The 18,306-nt window shown below is 43.0% G+C and overlaps 1 protein-coding gene across 1 annotated transcript; it reads right to left on the reverse strand.

Moving 5' to 3' along the window:
- On the reverse strand, positions 10,617-18,270 carry MIIP (migration and invasion inhibitory protein). The gene is given in 11 exon segments (XM_021417481.1): positions 10,617-12,011; positions 12,013-12,104; positions 12,352-12,459; positions 13,320-13,416; positions 13,808-13,937; positions 14,379-14,437; positions 14,614-14,725; positions 15,150-15,252; positions 15,529-15,996; positions 16,559-16,721; positions 17,915-18,270. Coding segments are annotated over 11 exon segments (1,722 nt in total). The 5' UTR covers positions 18,256-18,270; the 3' UTR covers positions 10,617-11,962.

An 18,306-nucleotide genomic window follows, 5' to 3' on the forward strand; every position in this document is an offset into this window, starting at 1 on the left:
AAAAAGAGAAAAGATTCAAAGTAGGATAAGTGGTGACTGCATTGCCAGCTGCATCATTGCCACCATGACAGAGAAGGAAAGGTGACAGTGCTCCACAGGGACCCAAGGATGATGCACGTATCCATCTTCAACTCACTGCTGTAACCCTTTCTTTCTCAACAATACCATCTTGTAAAATCAAAATAGGTGTTTTCAGAAGATTGCATACTGTGTTCCTGACATTTACTTTCAGATATAATCTCCTTTCACCACTTTATCAGCTTATTTCTCAAAATCTAAGTGTTCTTAGCTAGAAAAGCCAATTATAGTAGATATGCCTTTGAGGTCTAGAGACCAACAAGCATTTGAATGCCCAAATATTATATTCTTCTTTTTCCTAATTAAATAACAGGCTAAAAAATGTCTTAATCTTGTGCAGTAATACGCCACTGGGCAACGTTCACGATTTATAAAGTGCTGGTTCAAATGATACAGTAGGCAGGCGAAGAGCCTGTGTTTAGCAGAACGTTCCAATCTGAACACATTTTTCATTTCAGAGCTTGTGTGTTCTAATCTCAAACACACTGAAAGGGGCTTTCCAGCAGGAGCCGTATCAGTAACCGGCGCAGAAACACCTCAGTTTTCAAACAAACCCACGCTGCCATTCTCTAAATGTTGCCTGGATTTCCTAGAAAATAATCCTCCAAACAAGTTCAGAATAGTAACAGAATTGAACGAATGGAAGCAAACAAACAACCCCATTTCTCTGTTCTTCTGACATGGGATGATGTCTCCCAGATAAATGGAAAAGCCCCGATGAGCACGCTATTATTAATTAAAATGCTGATTTGATTACACGCATCTATCTTTAACATCCAGCTCTCCTTTCGTTGTAGGTGTTCAAGCTAAAAATGCTGAAGACAAGGTTGCTTGGTGTTTTCTCTTTCAGCAACTTAGCTAACGTTTAGCAAAATTTCAACACAGCTATCTGATCTGAGCTGTACATCTCCATGTGCTGCATGGAGCTGAGGGGGTCAGGGAAGATCCTGTAAGCCCGTGGTTCCTCAAATGTCGCTTGATACATGGAGCAAAAGAGCACAGGGAACCAAGTGAGCTAGGAGAAGTCTCTAACTCACACCCAAGCCATTCCTTCAGCATGTTCCGTGTGTTAACAGAGGGAAGGGAGCAGGCAGAGAATACCAGCGAAGCAGCATTGTTGCACACACGCGACACAAGCACTGATGGCATTTTCTGATTTTGAGGTGGCTGACTTTAGTCTCACACTGCACTGATAACACAGCTCCTTGTGCTTTTAAATATATACCTCGCTGGGACTAAAACCACTGAGACATATCATCTCTAAACATCGCCAGATGCACAAAGGAGATCACTGATTTGAAAAAGACACATCAAAATAACCTTGTCTAAAATCTGTATTTCAGTGTCTGTCAGGGCTGCTATTTAGAGCATCACAATACACTGATGAAAAGCACTGTAATGTCTTGCTGCTCGGCTCGATGAAACAACACCAGAATCTGAAACTCCACTGAAACTCAGCAGTACCAAAGGGAATGCTTGCTGGGATGCGTACTGGACACCGTAGGGGTAAGAATAAAAGGTGGAATTAAGACTTAAAGAAAGAAAAGAGAAATGAAGGTATTTATTGCAATAAAAAACGAAAAACAAAGAGTCTTCTACCTAAAGGAAGGAAAGCAATCAGTCACAAAGAATGACCTTCTTGACACCGGTATTATCTGCTTACACACACTTCAGAAATTGGCAAGCATTCTTCCTAGGAAAGCTGCACCGTGGTACAACCTGCAGTGAGAGCATTCGAGATCCCAGTATTTTTAGGCATTATAAGTGAAGTCAACACACTGAACTTGTCTGGAAAGGACCCAGAATGCAAAGAGGACAGATGGAAGGAAGGGCAGTACTGGGGCAACACAATCTTACTGTGAGTCATCACTTAGTAAGCAAGCAACGGGAGTTTGAACAAGCTGTAGCTGACAGTAGTTGCACTTGTGTGAATGTGTAAAAATATATACATACAGGTACTTCATTTATGTTGAGTATGCCACAGATTTGAAAGATTCTGTCCTTCTAAGCCTACCTTGTATTGATTCTTCTTTTGTGCCACATATTCTTTGTATTAAATACTCATCAATCCACTTAATTACGTCCCGTTAATCAATCCACACTGCAATTTGGAAAAATACAGTGCAGGAGCTCTTGACAACATGACCCGTGGAGTTACAGTGATCTACCAATTCACCTTGACATATTTGTCCACTGTGATCAACAACAAGAAGGATGGTACACAGCCTGTTATATACTCGTTGAAATACAGCAGTGACTTAAAACAAGAGTTCCCAGCAGGGAAAAACTGGTTAAAATAAGGTGGGATCATAATAAAATCCCAATACACAGGGGAAATCCCAAGTCATTTCGGCAACTGTAGCTTCAGTAGACAGTTTCACATCATTTCTGTTCTCTAGTAAAAGTAATAGAAAAATAAATTAACTTCCTTGCTCTATGCAGAGTTTCGCATACATGCAAACGAGCAGTCTAAAAGGAGAACAGACCAGTTCTTGTTTGTTTGCAACTGGGGACTTTTGCCTCTATCAGCTGCTCTTGCTGAGCACATAAAATTCCTTGGCAATTAACAAACAACCAACGGAAGGAGATGCATCCTGGTCTTTGTTCCCAAACAATAATGTATTTTATTTTTTTTATTTATTACAAAGTATAATGTCAAAAAGTACCTACCCAAAACAGCCAATTCCCTACGAGGAAAGTTCAGAAGTGCTGTTAACAGTAATTGCTTGCTGACCCCGAGCCATGAGTTAGCTGTTGGAAGAGCACTCCAGAAAGTAGAGAACCTACCTCTTCTGGGAAAAAAAGAATTTCCTCAGCTGATATGAGCCTTACTGCAAGAAGCCCTGCTCCAGCCAAGATCTGTAAATCCTCACACGCAAAGCCCACTCACTCATTTCATTCCAACTACTTCCATGCAAACATAACCTCGTTTTAAAAAGTACATAGGTTGCTCTGAAAGTAATACCTCCTACTTATTTCAACGTAGTCACCACCATTAGCAACGCATTTTCATCAGCAATGAACAAGAGTCTTTCATGCTTGTAAGAACTCCCCCAGAGGAGGTCACTCTCTGTCACCACTGCTGAAACGCGGCACCCACCCCTCGCTGTGCTCACATCCACTGTATGGTCTCCATAAATGTTCAGCAAACATTGATGAATGTCAACGAGTGCCATTTCTTTTCCACTTGGAGGAATGCAGTTCCACACCTTTGCTTCATATGAACTTCTACATCAGATGCCATTTGGTCAGATCTGCCCCTCTGTGACCATAAAGCCACATGGCAACAACATGTCATGGGATTCTGGTGGGAAGGTGCAGCCTCTACTGCCATCCCCACAACTTCTGCCTCTGACACTGTGGGCCAGTATTACAGAATAGGAGGCATTGCTTTCAGTGCAGCCCTCGTACAAGGTATGGCAGCGCTGCACTCTTGCCTTCTAGAAACACCGAAGTCACTCTAAGTATTGCTATGCTTAAAACGTCAAATTTTCTTCATTTCTGCCACCAGAGATTTGGGCTTAGTGTTTATGTGCAAAAACAGATTTGATGACATGTCTGTAATTTTATCCATAGAATGGTCTGTGTTGGAAGGAACGTCAAAGACCAACTGGTTCCAACCATGCCATGTGCAGGGATGCCTCCCAGCAGATCAGGCTGCCCAAAGCCCCAGCAGACCATGCCTTGAGCACCACCAAGAAAGGAACGTCCACAGCTTCTCTGGCAGCTGGCATATTCACTTTTTGATTCGGATGAATCACTGAAAATTTTGATTGAAGCAAAAATGCAAGCAGCTAAAAGCGCGTCACACTGATCATCTGAACAATAATGACGACGGCACTTAGTTTTCAAGCAACCTTCTTTTACAGATGTTGTTATATAAAGTTGATGTGGGTAACAATCTTAGAATCCTGTTTTTGTCCTCTCAACTAGTTCTACTATTTTATACAGAGAGATAAAATAAGTAATATTAGAGGGAAAAAAAAGAACCTATGTAAAATGTCTCTTTTTTTCAGTGCATAGTAGCTTCAAAACTGAAGTGCATTTTGAGTCAGACTGAAAAATGAGAAGAGCTGACAGAGAACTCTGTGCACTCGGGAAAGACTTGGCTTCCATGAAAGAAACCAAAACTAGATCACAGAATTACTATGCCCACAGGCTAGCTGAGAGAGAGATGACCTTAGAAAAAAGATTACATCACGTCTGTACTTTCAGTAATTCCAACTGCAGCTTCTGAAAGAGAGAGCTAGCTTTACACGTTGTCATTCTCCACAGAGAATGAGATGGTACTTGACAGAGACGAGATGGGATTTGAATATCATTTGTATTAAACCCTTCAACTGTGAATCTTGCACAGTCAAGAGGACAGCTACTTCCCCACTACAGCTCTAAGGAAAGAGATGGGTAACAAAGATTGGGCAGGAACCGTCGTGTGAAAGCTGAGGCTTTTTAAACATCTTTCATGCCCTTTCTTCACACATCCCTAGCAATGGTTTAATTCAATGTAAAAGTCTTCCCCGCCACTTGTTTGCTGCAGCAATCATACTGCTAACTGACATGACTCAACAGCAGTTGCTTTGGGCCACTCTCCCCACACCCCAGCCGTGGCACTGAGACAAATTAATCCACAAGCACCCACTTTTGACTTTCGCTCGGTTTTAAATCATGTCACAATCTTTGTCTGGAGTACTGCAAAGCTCAGAGTTTCCTCTCCCAAACCACAAAATGCAGGAAGGCTTCTACAAAGCCATCAGCTGCATGAAAGAACTGGTAAAAAGCAAGAAACAAAGTATGAACCTGCCTTCAGCTAGTTTCTAAATGTACAGAATGTCTGCCTACAAAGCCCATAAACAGCAGCAGTTTGCAGTAAATTCACATCTTATTTCATAACTTCACCCACGCATAAGGTCTACTTGAAGTCTACAGCTGTAGCCAAAGAAGCATGCTCAGGGTTTACATTATTTGATTTTGACTGCACAATTATTCTTCACAGGTCTGCTGCTGAGCTTCACCTGGCACACAACTATCTTGGTTTTTGCCTACATACATGCTGGTCATATTATCAAGTGTTAAAACACAATACCTTCACATCATTGTATTCCCACCTGGGTTTTCAAGTGCAAAACCAGACTTCCTTTATAGTGATTTTCCCTCGCATCATTGTATTCCCACCAGAATATGACCAGAAACTGGAACTAGGAGGAAGACTGTCTCCTTTACTTTCAGAAGAATCAACTCAAGGGATGAAACAGGTTAGACCAGAAGCACACTGCTGGCTCATGTCCAGCTTCTCGTCTGCCAGGACCCCCAAGTCCTTCTCCGCAGGGCTGCTCTCCAGTTCTTCCCCCAGTTTGTATCAATACCTGGGATTGCACCGGCCCAAGTGCAGCACCTTGCACTTGGCCTTGTTGAACCTCATTAGGTTCACATGGGCCCACTTCTCCAGCCTGTCCAGGTCCCTCTGGATGGCTTCCCTTCCTTCCAATGGATCGACTGCACCGCTCAGCTTGGTGTCGTCTGCAAACTTGCTGAGGGTGCACTCGATTCCATCGTCTATGTCATTGATAAAGATGTTGAAGAGCATCGATCCCAAGACTGAGCCTTGGGGGACACCACTCGTGAGCAGCCTCCACCCTGACACAGAACCATGGATCATAACCCCTTGGCTGCAACTAGCCAACCAGTTCTTAATCCACCGAACAGTCCATCCTTCAAATCTATACCTTTCAAATTTAGAGAGAAGGACGTGGTGAGGGACCATGTCAAAGGCTTTGCGGAAGTCCAGGTAGCTGACATCCGTAGCAGTCATCCCACCTAGGGATGTAGGAAAACTCCCAACTAGGACTGTAGAAGAAAGAGAGCAGCTCAGTAAGGAGGAAGACAACTGACAAGAGAAGCTTGGACTGATCAGATACTGAAAATAAAAACTGTGTTAGAGGGAGGGGGAATGTGCAGAGAAATTTTAATGATGGCATTTATTAAACACTGAGCATCAACAATACACTGGCTGAGACTCAGCACTTTTAATGGTGTTCTTCATCGATGTGTTTCATTCAAGATTCCTTTGTACATTAAAACAAAATTGTAAGATCCAGTTTTTAGAAGATGCTACTCAATTGTGAGCTGAATCAAAACAGAATAACTGCTCATGCACTCAACAATTTTCAGTCTGTAATTCTGACAAAAGATGCTATATAAAACTTCACTGAAAAGTACTTAAGAAGCATGAGATTCAAGCATAGGACAGAACCAAAGCGAGAGGTAAAAGAGGCTTTTGCAGAGCCCTGTCATTTCACAAAAGATCTACTTTCAGATACGTTGCATCTGTGAACTGACAGGTCTTTGTAGGTACATTTATTTCAGAAAAGCATTTAACTCGTGAAGCTCACCTGTAAGGCACTGAACAATTCCCAAATAAACTACCTGATTCAGAATGAAACATACTTCTGTCATTTACTGGAAATTATTTGTAATCTTACTGCACTCCCAATATCAATTGATTTTTTACTTTGGGAATAAATACACTCCTTCAGAAGATTACTGAATTCATGAGCACTTCTCTTCCTTCTGGTAATAATTTCTGCTCACATTTACAGCAATATGAATCCAGACAAACTCCAGTGAATTCAGCAGAGTAACTCTGGATCCTTACTACTTGCTCACTCCAAAAGTAATGCCTCCTATTTGTTTCCATGGAAACTATAACAGCTAACAAAGAGCACAATAACACTATTTGACAGAGCAAATTCTCAGTGTCAATAAACTATTTTTCAACATAGTCACCATGAATTCTGCATTTTCACCAGCAGTGAACAAGAGCCTCCACCAGCGAGGTGATCCACTGTTTCACAGCTGCTATGACAGCATCGGGGTCTGGAGCACAGGCCTCATGAGGAGCAGCTGAGGGAGCTGGGATTGTTCAGTCTGGAGAAGAGGAGGCTCAGGGGAGACCTCATCGCTCTCTGTAACTCCCTGAAGGGAGGTTGTAGTGAGCTTGGGGTCGGCCTCTTCTCTCTTGTAACTAGTGACAGGACGAGGGGGAATGGCCTCAAGTTGCGCCAGGGGAGATTTAGGCTGGACATTAGGAAACACTGCTTCTCTGAAAGAGTGGTCAGGTGCTGGAATGGGCTGCCCAGGGAGGTGGTGGAGTCACGGTCCCTGGAGGTGTTCAAGAAACATTGAGATATAGCGTTGGGAGACATGGTTTAGTGGGGTTGTTGGTGGTAGGTGGATGGTTGGACTGGAGATCTTGCAGGTCTTTTCCAACCTAGCTAATTCTATGATCATTGCTAGGAAAATGTTGCCCACGCAGTCCATCTTTCATTGGCTCAAAGCATCGATGAATGTCAATGGGTGGCATTTTGTCTACATGGAGGAATTTCACCCTTTGCTTCATGCACACCCCCATGCCAAATGCCACTCTGTCAGACTGCCCCTCTGCTGCCACCTGTCACACAGCAACAAAACATAATGGGATAGCGGTGGTAAAGTTCAACCTCTACTGCCATACCATGAACATTTGCCTCTGAGGTAGCATGCCAACATCATAAAATAGGGGGCATTACTTTCAGAGCAACCCTCACAGAAAGGAGAAGACAGTCACTCAATCCAAATAATAAGATAGGCCCAAGTTTTCCTGATGAAATACTATCTGTATAAATACTATTGCTCTCTGATTGATAGGTAGTTTTTATTTTTGAAATTGAAATGCGTACCATGGACATGTCTAGGAAGTAAAACAAGAAAACTGAAGAAGTGCCCAAGCTTCCAATCGTACGCATTTTAATTCAAAATCAAAAGTGAAAATGTTTGGTAAAGACAGGCCCTGTCATTAAAACAAAGGAGTGGGAGTTGGGTAACAATTCCTTTCTCGGTACTCTGGTTCTCTTCATCTAAAAGCTGACAGTTATATAGAATTTATCTATTAACAGAAACAAGATAAGTCTTCCTTTGCTGAAACCAAGCAGAGAAATCTGGGAAACGTTAAATAACTTTTGTGAAAGAAACAAGTAGGAGGATTTTCAGGATCACACAGTTAGGTTGTTTTTTTTGTTTTGTTTTTTTTTTAAAGAGTGTTTGAAAGGCGTCTGAACACTGAAATCCAATGGTCTTCTTTTCCTGTTCCTAGCAGCATGTTTTCACTCTGCAGTAACCAATGCAATACTCCATTAGAAAGTCGAGTCCTAACATTGGTCTGCCATTACCCAGGAAATCTGTGAAATCAAGGGTTTTAACGAAGAAAAGAAGAAAACACATCTGTGTCTTCAGATGTGATACACTGAGAACAAGTTCTGGGCTACGAAAACCCAAGTTCCAAAAAGATGAAAGCCCCCAAAAATCGAAGTTTGGAAATCACTCAAAAAACAAGTTCTTGCCTCAAGAAAATGATTCACCTGAGGGTTCTCAAGATGTCATTCCTTGACATGCTAATAACTAAACAGAATGAATAAATCAGCACCACACTAATTCAAGACTGAGTATTGATTCTTGAAATGTACTGTCAGCAAGAAACACCTGATCTGGAGACAGCACCAAATCTACCTTACAGCAATCCTACAGGAGGCAAACAAACAAAATAACACTGATGGCAGTCTAACACAATTACTAAGAAACAGACTTGTCTATTATAACAAATAACAGACACATTATTTACTGTGCCATATTTAAATAAACAAAACTCTGTTTCCCAGCGTACGAATCAGGGTTACGAACAGGCAGAAAGGAGAAGTCAACCACCAGCTTTACCATCAAAGCACCAGGCGGTTATCACTTAAGCCAAAAGAGAACAAACAAAAATGGGTACAGGCACCGGAGCTAGCCATCAACAGAAGATACCTCCGCACAGATTGAGCAAGCATGCTCCAGATCAAGTCAAGAATGTTAGGCCCCACTTTGGCTATTCCAACTTTCAGTGGAAGTGCGAGCAACAGAGCAGCTTCCAATTTTTCCACATACATGTACTATTCTCCACTGATATCACACACGTCAGACTGGAGGACTCCTACCTCCTCCCTGAGAGATCTTTTACACCCCACTGCAGGAGACATTTGGGAACAGATTGCTACCTTTCCATACATGTGAGTACTCTCTTCCCACCCCTCATTGATCGACATCTAACATCTCTCAGTCCCTAATGTAATGGAAATGCAAACAAAGCCAGGCCCAATCAGCTACAGATCTTTTATGCCCTCTACCTCTTGCCACACCTCTCTTACCACTATGGCTTCCTAATCTCAGTCTCACCTCTGCTTATCCTCCTCTCCTGGCCAACCTCACATCTTCCTAACCCACTATCCCATCATCTCAAGCACACTATTCCCACTCTCAGCTTTCCCCTCGATGCACAGATTCCAGCACGGGCTTCATCACAGCTCAGGCTGCTGCAGACTCCAGTCCAAGCGCAGAAGCTGCTTTAATACTAAATAAAATTGAAAAAAATAAATACAATTTTTCAGCCTGTAAATAGATGCTTTCCTTTGTAATTACTCTCCGGTACCTTCTTGGCCACTCTCCTTCATGAAAAGGCATAGCATCTTGCTTTGCATAACGTTTACTGCAAGACAAAGATACTGTACAAAACCTTAATGCACTACAACTCATTAATCCACGCCCAGATTACTCATAGCACACTGTTCAAAAATTGCATCTTGTAGTTATTTATAATTGCTTTAGGCCGGACAAAACTTCCTTTGCCAGTCTTTTGGATTTAGTCTCATATTCAAAGCTAAGAAAAATAATAAATAAATAACCTGGTTCTCAGAAAGCCTGACCTCACTTTCTAGAAATGATCGGTCATTCCCTGCATTACTGTTGTTGAAAGTAAGCTAACTAGGATTTGTAACTTTGATATCTTGAATGCAATCAGCAGCCACACTGCTTTGCACATACCCTCAGCAGAGCAATTGTGAGAAAACATATGAAGAGAAAACACTCATTTAGCTCAGATGCGGGTTAAACAAAATTGGAGCAAGCCTCATTTGCTTTTATGGTTCTATTTATAAATGTGATTATTATGAGAAACTTGATTATGAACCACCACCTCACTAGAAGATGAGGCCACCATGTACATTCACAGTCAGGTGTCCTGATAAAAAAAGAAACAAAAAACAATTCAGTGTCTACTATCACACTGCCAGATCTCAATTCTGGACCAAACATCAACAGTATCAGCCAAGCTCCAATAACAAAGCCTTTGCTGACTTCAATTGCACACGGAAAGACAAAATCAAGTGGTCCACAGAAAAATGTACTTGTATACTGTCAACTATAAACTGACACAGCAACTGCTTGGAATAGCAATAAAATGTACATTGCTTAAGCTCTTCTGGAAAACTCGAGTAACACTGGTTAGATTCCTTGCGCAAAAAGGATCATGATATAAACTTACTCTGCGTAAATGTGGAGAAAAAAACTCTACACAGAGCCATGAGGTCATTCTCTAAGTTAATAAGCAAACCACATTTTCTGTTCCGAAAGAGTTCAGCCAAGGAAGTGAACTGAAGTTACCAGTATTTAAGGATGGAAACCAGAAGCAGTTCTCCCACTGTGAAAGTGAAATTTTCAATTTTATTAGCAAAAAGCGCACATGGGACAGCTCAGATGATTATATCTATCTATATAGATAGATAGATACACTTTGAGACTAAGTACTTCTGGGAAGGTCCATCTGAAAGAGCATGGATGAACACAGTAAAAAAACATTACAAAGGGAGAGTCAGCTTGGGATTGTGCTTTAATGGAAAGAACATGACCGATTCCTTTCACTTTATCCTGAATATTCAACCCAAAGCAAAACTAGTCGGTCATCCTGTTCGCTTTGCAATCCAGTCACACACTCAGACTTCATAAACTTGCAACACTGCTTCCTTGCTTAAAAAAGACTAATCATACATTCGTTTTATAAAGTATTGGGTACCTTAATTAATAACACCAAACAGCAAGAAGCTGAAGATACTGGTGCAAACCCAAAGCTTTCTGTGAAGTTAACTCCCAGAAATAAACTCGATACAAAGCTTACGAATGCAATTACTAGTCAAGATTTCACAATAACTTCCAGAATTCTTAAGAAAGGAATTTATCTTTTGGGCTTACTGGAGACAAAACATGACATCCATTTTATCATTTTTAGACAAGGACAGATCATACCATGAAGTTCAAACAGATCACACCATACAGAACACATTGCTTTGGTACAGTTTAAGAACTCCACAAAGTTTTCTTGCTAACCTCCAAAAAACTTGGAAAAGTAGAGGTAAGCATAACTTGCAAATATCTTAAGGCATTTTCTAGGTTTTTGAGTAATAAAATGTGCTTCTCCAGACTTACAATTACTCTGTAATGTACCCTGCAGCTACAGACACTGAACTGAAGATAAACTGGATGTTTTAACTCAAGTTGAGTAACTCGAGTAACACAAGTTTAAGGCACTAGCAATTTGTGTTTGTAATGCTTCACTTATTTGCAAATAAGCATATATGTATGCATCCCACTGAGCCAAGGCATTCATAAGCTAATTCCTTGCTCTGGCATTCTCAGATAACATTACATTTCTGGTTTGCTTAACTGAAGTGTCAGGTGAAGTCTGTACACATCTATTGCTGTGGTTCTCCTAGCTGTCCAGTCCACATCTCTTTATCCAGCCTTAGGTAGGAAGGCTCATGCATCTGCTTAGAAGTAGCTACAAAATGTGCAAAGTGAAAAAACTTGAGTTCGTACATTGAAGTAAGTGGATTGCTTGCTCACAGAGGTAGGTGACTACAAAAATGAGAAGAAAACCTCCTTGCTCAAAGATTTATTTTTAACCAAATTAACTTGTTTCCACTCCCCGCCCCCATCCCTTCCCCAGGGCCAACAAGTCAGTGGTTCACAGTGGAGGCAGTAGTATTTAAATTTGGAACTGCTCTGTAGTGTCCATGTTTGTTTTGCTCCCTCTGCTGAGAGGCACTGCTTAATCTGAAGAGTGCTGAGCGGGTCAGGTTCAGAAGCTGGTCAGTTCTGGTTCCTCCTGACACTCTGGACACCATGTTCTGGAAACGAAGACATCATTAAACCAAATAATGCCAACTAAGTGACTGCTCCTATTTTGCTGAAGATTGGGGAGCTGAACAGGCTTTTCTCTACGTGCTGCTGTTATCCAGATCCATGAGAGATGAGAAAAACCTTCCAGATATTTTCTTTTGCTTGGCCATCAACGATTATCATACTCTTGAGACAGAATAACACTTCCTATACACGCAATTCACATCTCCATGACTGTTCACAAGCTATCCTTACCAGGCGAGAACGGTGAGAAGGTTTCTCTTCCAGTGAAGCTCGCAGATCCAAGTTGCTGAGTGTGGGGTCACTGGAAGGAATGATATTTTCCCAGCCAACCAGGCAATGCTGTTAGAACATACAGGAATGCAGTATGGAGCTGTTTTCTAAGTAAAAACTATTCCACAGGGAGGCACTGGCAGGTTAATGAACTGATTTCTTGAGGAGTTTTATATGAAAAGGAAAGAGAAGAAATCTTTTCTAATGAAGCAAAACTGCACAGCTGTCTCCTCTTCCACCTTTCACTGGCTAATTATTTCTAAATTGATCTCCTGCTTTGTGAACTCAAACACCTGACCTCCCTCAACTTGTCTCAGCTGACTCATCCTGTTCACCAAACCTCAAACCAGGTTTCTTCCTACCTCATCACTACAGGGCAAGGCTACCATACTACTTGCAGCATTCTCTAGCGGCTGGTATACCAGACCAGCTCTGCAAAAACAGTTTTAAATCCAATCCTGCCAGTACAAATTTGGCCTGATCTCTACACTATGTGGATCCTTAACAGAAACCTGTCTGTTAAACTCTCTGATAAGATATCAGAGAAACAAACGCTCTCAGGTTTGGTGGTTCTCCTTGTACAGCTGATGCTTGAAACAGATCAGCTGAACTATGTCCCAGCAGTATATAGCTTCATATGGCACCTTCTTTTCCTCAGCATAATGCATTTGGAGATAAGTTATATACTTTATGCCAGTTATATGAAGGTGTGAACTCAGAAGCATGCACAGCTTTTCTTGCTGTGTCAGCGACCCAGATCAAAACCTCATCCACCACCACACGCAGTCCAGAGATCATTCACCTCAGAAATTTTAGTGAAAACTATGCTGAGGGTGGGGGGCAAGTCCTTTATTCTCCTTCCTTCTTGTACTGTAACAATGCCCAACCTGGGCTGTGCAATCAGTATCTGCAAGAAGACAGCAACTTACCGAAGGTAATGCTAGACTGTCTGCTGGTTCAAAGCTTTTCCTGCAGTGAGCTTTGTATTTGTAGGCAGGCATAAGAGTAGACCTGGGAATGCTGACCCTGCAACCACACAAGGAGAGTAATTACCCATGTGCTCCACAAGGCAAAGTAAATTTGCATACCTTCTCCATTCAAAATCCAAAGATCTAATCCCAAAAATGAACAAAGGCAAGCATTAGTTCATTAGACACTTGAAAAAGCACATTCCAATTCTGGACCAAATTCAGATACAAAAATAATTTACCATCTTCAAAACTATTTCCGCTTACGGAAAAGATTAGGAGGGAGATTAAGTAGGAGATTTCTTTCTCCCTTGAGAGCAGCAACCTTCTGTGGAACTATTTGGACTCTTTTTCTACCTCACATGACCAGCTTTTTTTTTTTTTTTTTTGTCTTCCATTGTCTCCTGAGGTCTGCATATTGCAAAGTAATAATCATCATCATCATCTACCTGACATAGGCTGGCTCTTCCAGTGTCTCTGGGGGCTGGTGGGCACGTGGGATCTTACATATAGGACAGGCAGAATCTGAATCCATAGGGACAGCAAAGAGGCGCTGGTTTAATCGGTAACAGTAAACACCTGCCAGAGAATAATGAAACACCACAGCATTTCTAGTTTGTCAGAAGGTTCCTCAACATTGGCAATACATAGATGCCTTCTACCTCTGCGCAATACGTGCTTTCTATAGAGACAGAGCTGCCTTCCCCAAAGTATCTTACATTTCCTGCCCCAAATAAGTTCCTAAAAAGCAAAACCAAAACTCAACCCCCTCAACTTAAAAAAGAGAACGGCAGCGAGTTAGAAAAAATCCTGACACTGATTTAGAGATGGTGCCTAGAAGACTCAGTTCTCTTTGGAGGAGGAAATTGAGTATGGATTAGAAACTGCAGCTAAAAATAACACATTCTTCCTTCTCTTAAGTGATGTGGGGCTCACTCAGAATAACAGGTAAAGAATACTCAGTTGTTTGTTCACAGAAATTGGATTAGGAAGAAACACTTATGAGAAATCTGATCTTACATTTATGGGAATTGGCTATCAAATCTTGTTCAGGAATTATGTATTCCAGAGTCTTGGGCCTAAAGAAACACACAAACAAACCAGTTAGTGACAGGAGTGCCTGCCCTCCAAACCTACATATTCCAAGCAAACAATTCTGAATGGGACACAGAGGCCTTCAGAGCCACCCCTTCCCATTACTCATAACTCTAAAGGGTTCACTGCTGCTTCAGCCCTTCCCCCTGTACCCACTTACTCCAGGTGCTGCTCATAGATACACGCTTCTCTGTTGGCCTGTCGAAACTCATGCAGCTCAGCAAAATACTGATCAGATTTTTCTGCTACTGAAGAATCTGTATCTAGGAGCCCTGAGAATGCCAAGGAACGAGAAGAGATCAAGGTTTTAATGAACATGAGGAAGCAACCAAAGTAAGAATGCAAAACGATAAGAAGATGATGACACTATCACATCAAGTTAGAGATTTCTGCTGTGACCTTGGTTCCTCAATGCATTCATTCATTTTTGGTTGCTCGCTAACCCTTCTAACCTTCGGAATGTGGTGCTTGGATTCTCACACAATTCCCACTTCACTATTTCAGTGAAGCACAGGTCACCTCATCCTGGCTGGGGAATAGCTGCTGACAAACCTACAGCTCCTCTGCTGATCCCTGCTTTGTGGGCTCTAGGTCTGCAATTCTGTCACACAACAATATTAATGCAGGGTAAACCATGTTTTAACTCTTGATATTACCACATCATGCTGAGAGCTTTGCTTCAGGTTTAAGATTCACCTGCAATCCAGTCGTAGCCCAGGAACGGACGCATGGACCAGCTACTCACAGGCACGTTATATTCTTCAGGCTCAGCTTGAAAAGTCACATGACCAGATTCCTTCTGGGGGGAAAAAAAAAAATCATGAAGACATCCTATACATCTAGCAGGACATTCAAAGGTACAGCTAGGGAGTTAACTAGCAGTTGTTTAAATAGAACAGCAGTGGCTTAATTTGAGGCTGGATTCTGCCTATAGTTCTAAGAGCAATTTGCTCACCAGCCCTCTGCTTTCTCATTTCATAAAACTGATGTTTTATATGTAGTATTCTGTTGACCCTTCCCCCCCATCCTTCTACTGACTTATGAAAACAAGCAAGGCACTGGTTTCTCCATTTACCTTCAATTCTTTGGACTGAGATGTCAGCAGGATTGATTTAGGGGTTACGGATTCCTTGGGGGTCTCTTCACTTTGTGTTTTATTCACTGATAGGTCCAAATGACCCTTAGGCTCATTTTTCTCACTGGGACCATGTGGAAGAGTGGTCTGTCTTCTGTTCTCTCCACGTCCTACAAGGAAGTAGTCTTCCTCTGCACTTCCTCGAGCATGGCCATCCCCATCCACTCTGCAAGTTTCTCTATCACACGTAATGACTGCAGACACGGGTATAAGATTCTTCCCTTTACCAGGAAAGCTGGATTCCAAAACTGATTCCTGCAACTTCGTTTGTTGCTGCACCCCTCTGTCATTGCTGCTGTGTTTCAGGGATGAACAGAGGGCTGCTCTGGCTGTGCAAGCTTCGGGTTCCACAGACACCAGCGTTGTAGGATCACGTTGCGTCAACACACGATCAACTTGATTTTCCTTCTGTAAGGACAAAGACTCTTCTATCACACTGCAACATCGAGATTACAAGCATCTTTTATTAGGCCAATTTACTCAGCAAGAGAAACATCAACCTCTCAGCCTGGTCTGCTCACCCCCTTTAAATTTCTGTTGGGAAAAAAACAAAATCTTAATATTATCCATGAGATCTCTATTAAGTGTTTGGAGAAGATAAGAAAGGGATTCACTTATAACTAAATGCAGCTCATTCCCAAGCCAAGAAACTGCCAAACTTTCAGCCTTCATGCTTGGAAGAAACAAAAGGATTACGTTCCATGATAGTTCTTCCTATCTTGTGTTAAGAATGCCACATTTGTCAGGCAGCAGCTGATCTCTGAAGCCTTTGCACCGAGAACATATTTGAGACAACAAGAACAACAAAGGTCTAGCTACTGTTCTGGTGGGCTCTGTATTTCACTTTCTACTGGCTGCTCCATGTTCTTGTGTCCCCTCTATCATGCTGCCCTACAAACAGAGTTGCTGCCTACCTACCATACGAGGCACATTTGAATTTCAGCACTTTTAGCACAGACCTAACACGTACCTTAGTATGTGTTACCTTAGCTTCAGCAGGTGCTCTACTACGAAGAGATGCTGGAAGAAGCGGCTTGCTGGGAAGACTTTTTCTTATCTCTTCCTGCTTCATTCTGAGCCTTTGTAGAAGGTCCTGGTTGGCCTGACGCAGCCTGAGGTGCTCTGACTGCATCCTATGGATGTGTAAAGCCAGAGGAAGGGTGAACTGCATGAATGGAAGCATTAAGTGAAGACGCAGACACAGGAGAAAAAAAAAAAAAACGCTTTCTGATAACTTTTTGTAAAAGTCACAGGTGTGGGAACACTGGGAGGAAACTCTGACAGGGAAAACAGTAAACATGAAATTTCACATCAAAAAGCCAAATGAGAGATGTTTCATTCAGGTATCTAGAGCAATCATACGTGAATCCACTATAAACTTATTTTCAAGCATCAAACTTCATAGTGTGATAATACCCGGACGCTCACTCAACACACAAACTGTGTTCTCTTTCAGTACAGCCAAAGGAAATTCAGAGTCAAAAATGTCCTCCACACTCCCCAGGCAGGAAGACTTCATAAAGCTCTGTCTTTGGCAAAAGCTACTGGTCAGGGGCTCCTGTAAAACTATGTTTCCCTATGACCTGTGTTCCTAAACTACGCTTCCCTATGACCTTTTGTTCTAAAGGGTCCCTAAACTTTTTCCTAAAGTTCACCTGATTTGTTTTTGTGTCTGTTACCTTGGCAACACGAGGGACCAAACACACACACTGAGCAACAACAGTGGGGGGGTGGGAAGGAGTGCTCAAAACTGAAAAACCCACAGCACGTCTTCCAGCTACAAGAAGGGTGCATAACTGGATGCAATACAGAAATACCAGCCTCGAGACGCTACATTTCTTTGAGATCATCTGAGCAAAACAAAAGTTCTCACGGTATTCACAGGTCAGGGCTAATAGCGTCCCCTCATCGTCGCTCATTAGAAAGCCAATACTGAGAAATTAACATTAGTCAGGGGACTTTCTGGAAGGGTTTTACCAGACGAGACCCGCTCTTCGCACAACCTACAAGAAGCTGCCGCGCAGCAGCCTAAGCTTGAAGCTCATGAAAGCGCTGTAGTTGGAACCCTTCGTGAAAGGGAGCTGTGCCTCGGGAACGAAGCGATCGCATCTCCGCCAGAGAGCCAGCCAACAGCCCCGCAGCGCGGCTCGGGCCCGGTTCCGGGCAGCACACCGGTACGAACGAGGGGCAGCCCTGGGCGTTCCCACTTTCCCCTTCCCTCTAAGAGGCGAGCCCGGCAAACCCGACAACTCCCCCCGCCCCATGCAGAACGCTGCGTGGGAGCCGCGAGCTCGGAGCCCTCCCCGCGCTGCGCTGCCGGGCCCACCTGCGCCGCACGGCCGGGGATCCCCGCCCTCGCTCCGGCCGCCGCGGGCTTCCCCCGGGCAGCCCCGGCCCCTCCGCCGCCGTTCCCGCAGCGCAGCGGCCGCCGGGCATGCGCGGAGACAGCGGCTCCGCCTCCTGGGGCTGCCCGGCGGGCGGAGGGCAGGGGAGGAGCGGAGCGGAGCGGAGCTGCTCGTCTGCTGGGCGCTGCCGGCGGCACCAAGCGGCAGGGAAGGGAGAAGGCACCCAATTGTGAAAACCTATTGCTGAAAACGTCCTTTTCTGTAACGGAGAATGCTGATTCACCACCACCGCCTGTCTATTAACGCAGTATTTGCTGAACATTACTTCTCAGAACGTTCTCAAGAAATCAGATCCAGCCTTGACATTTTTAGC

This window comes from Numida meleagris, chromosome 20 (genome assembly GCF_002078875.1).
Source record: "Numida meleagris isolate 19003 breed g44 Domestic line chromosome 20, NumMel1.0, whole genome shotgun sequence".
Taxonomy (NCBI): Eukaryota; Metazoa; Chordata; class Aves; order Galliformes; family Numididae; genus Numida; species Numida meleagris.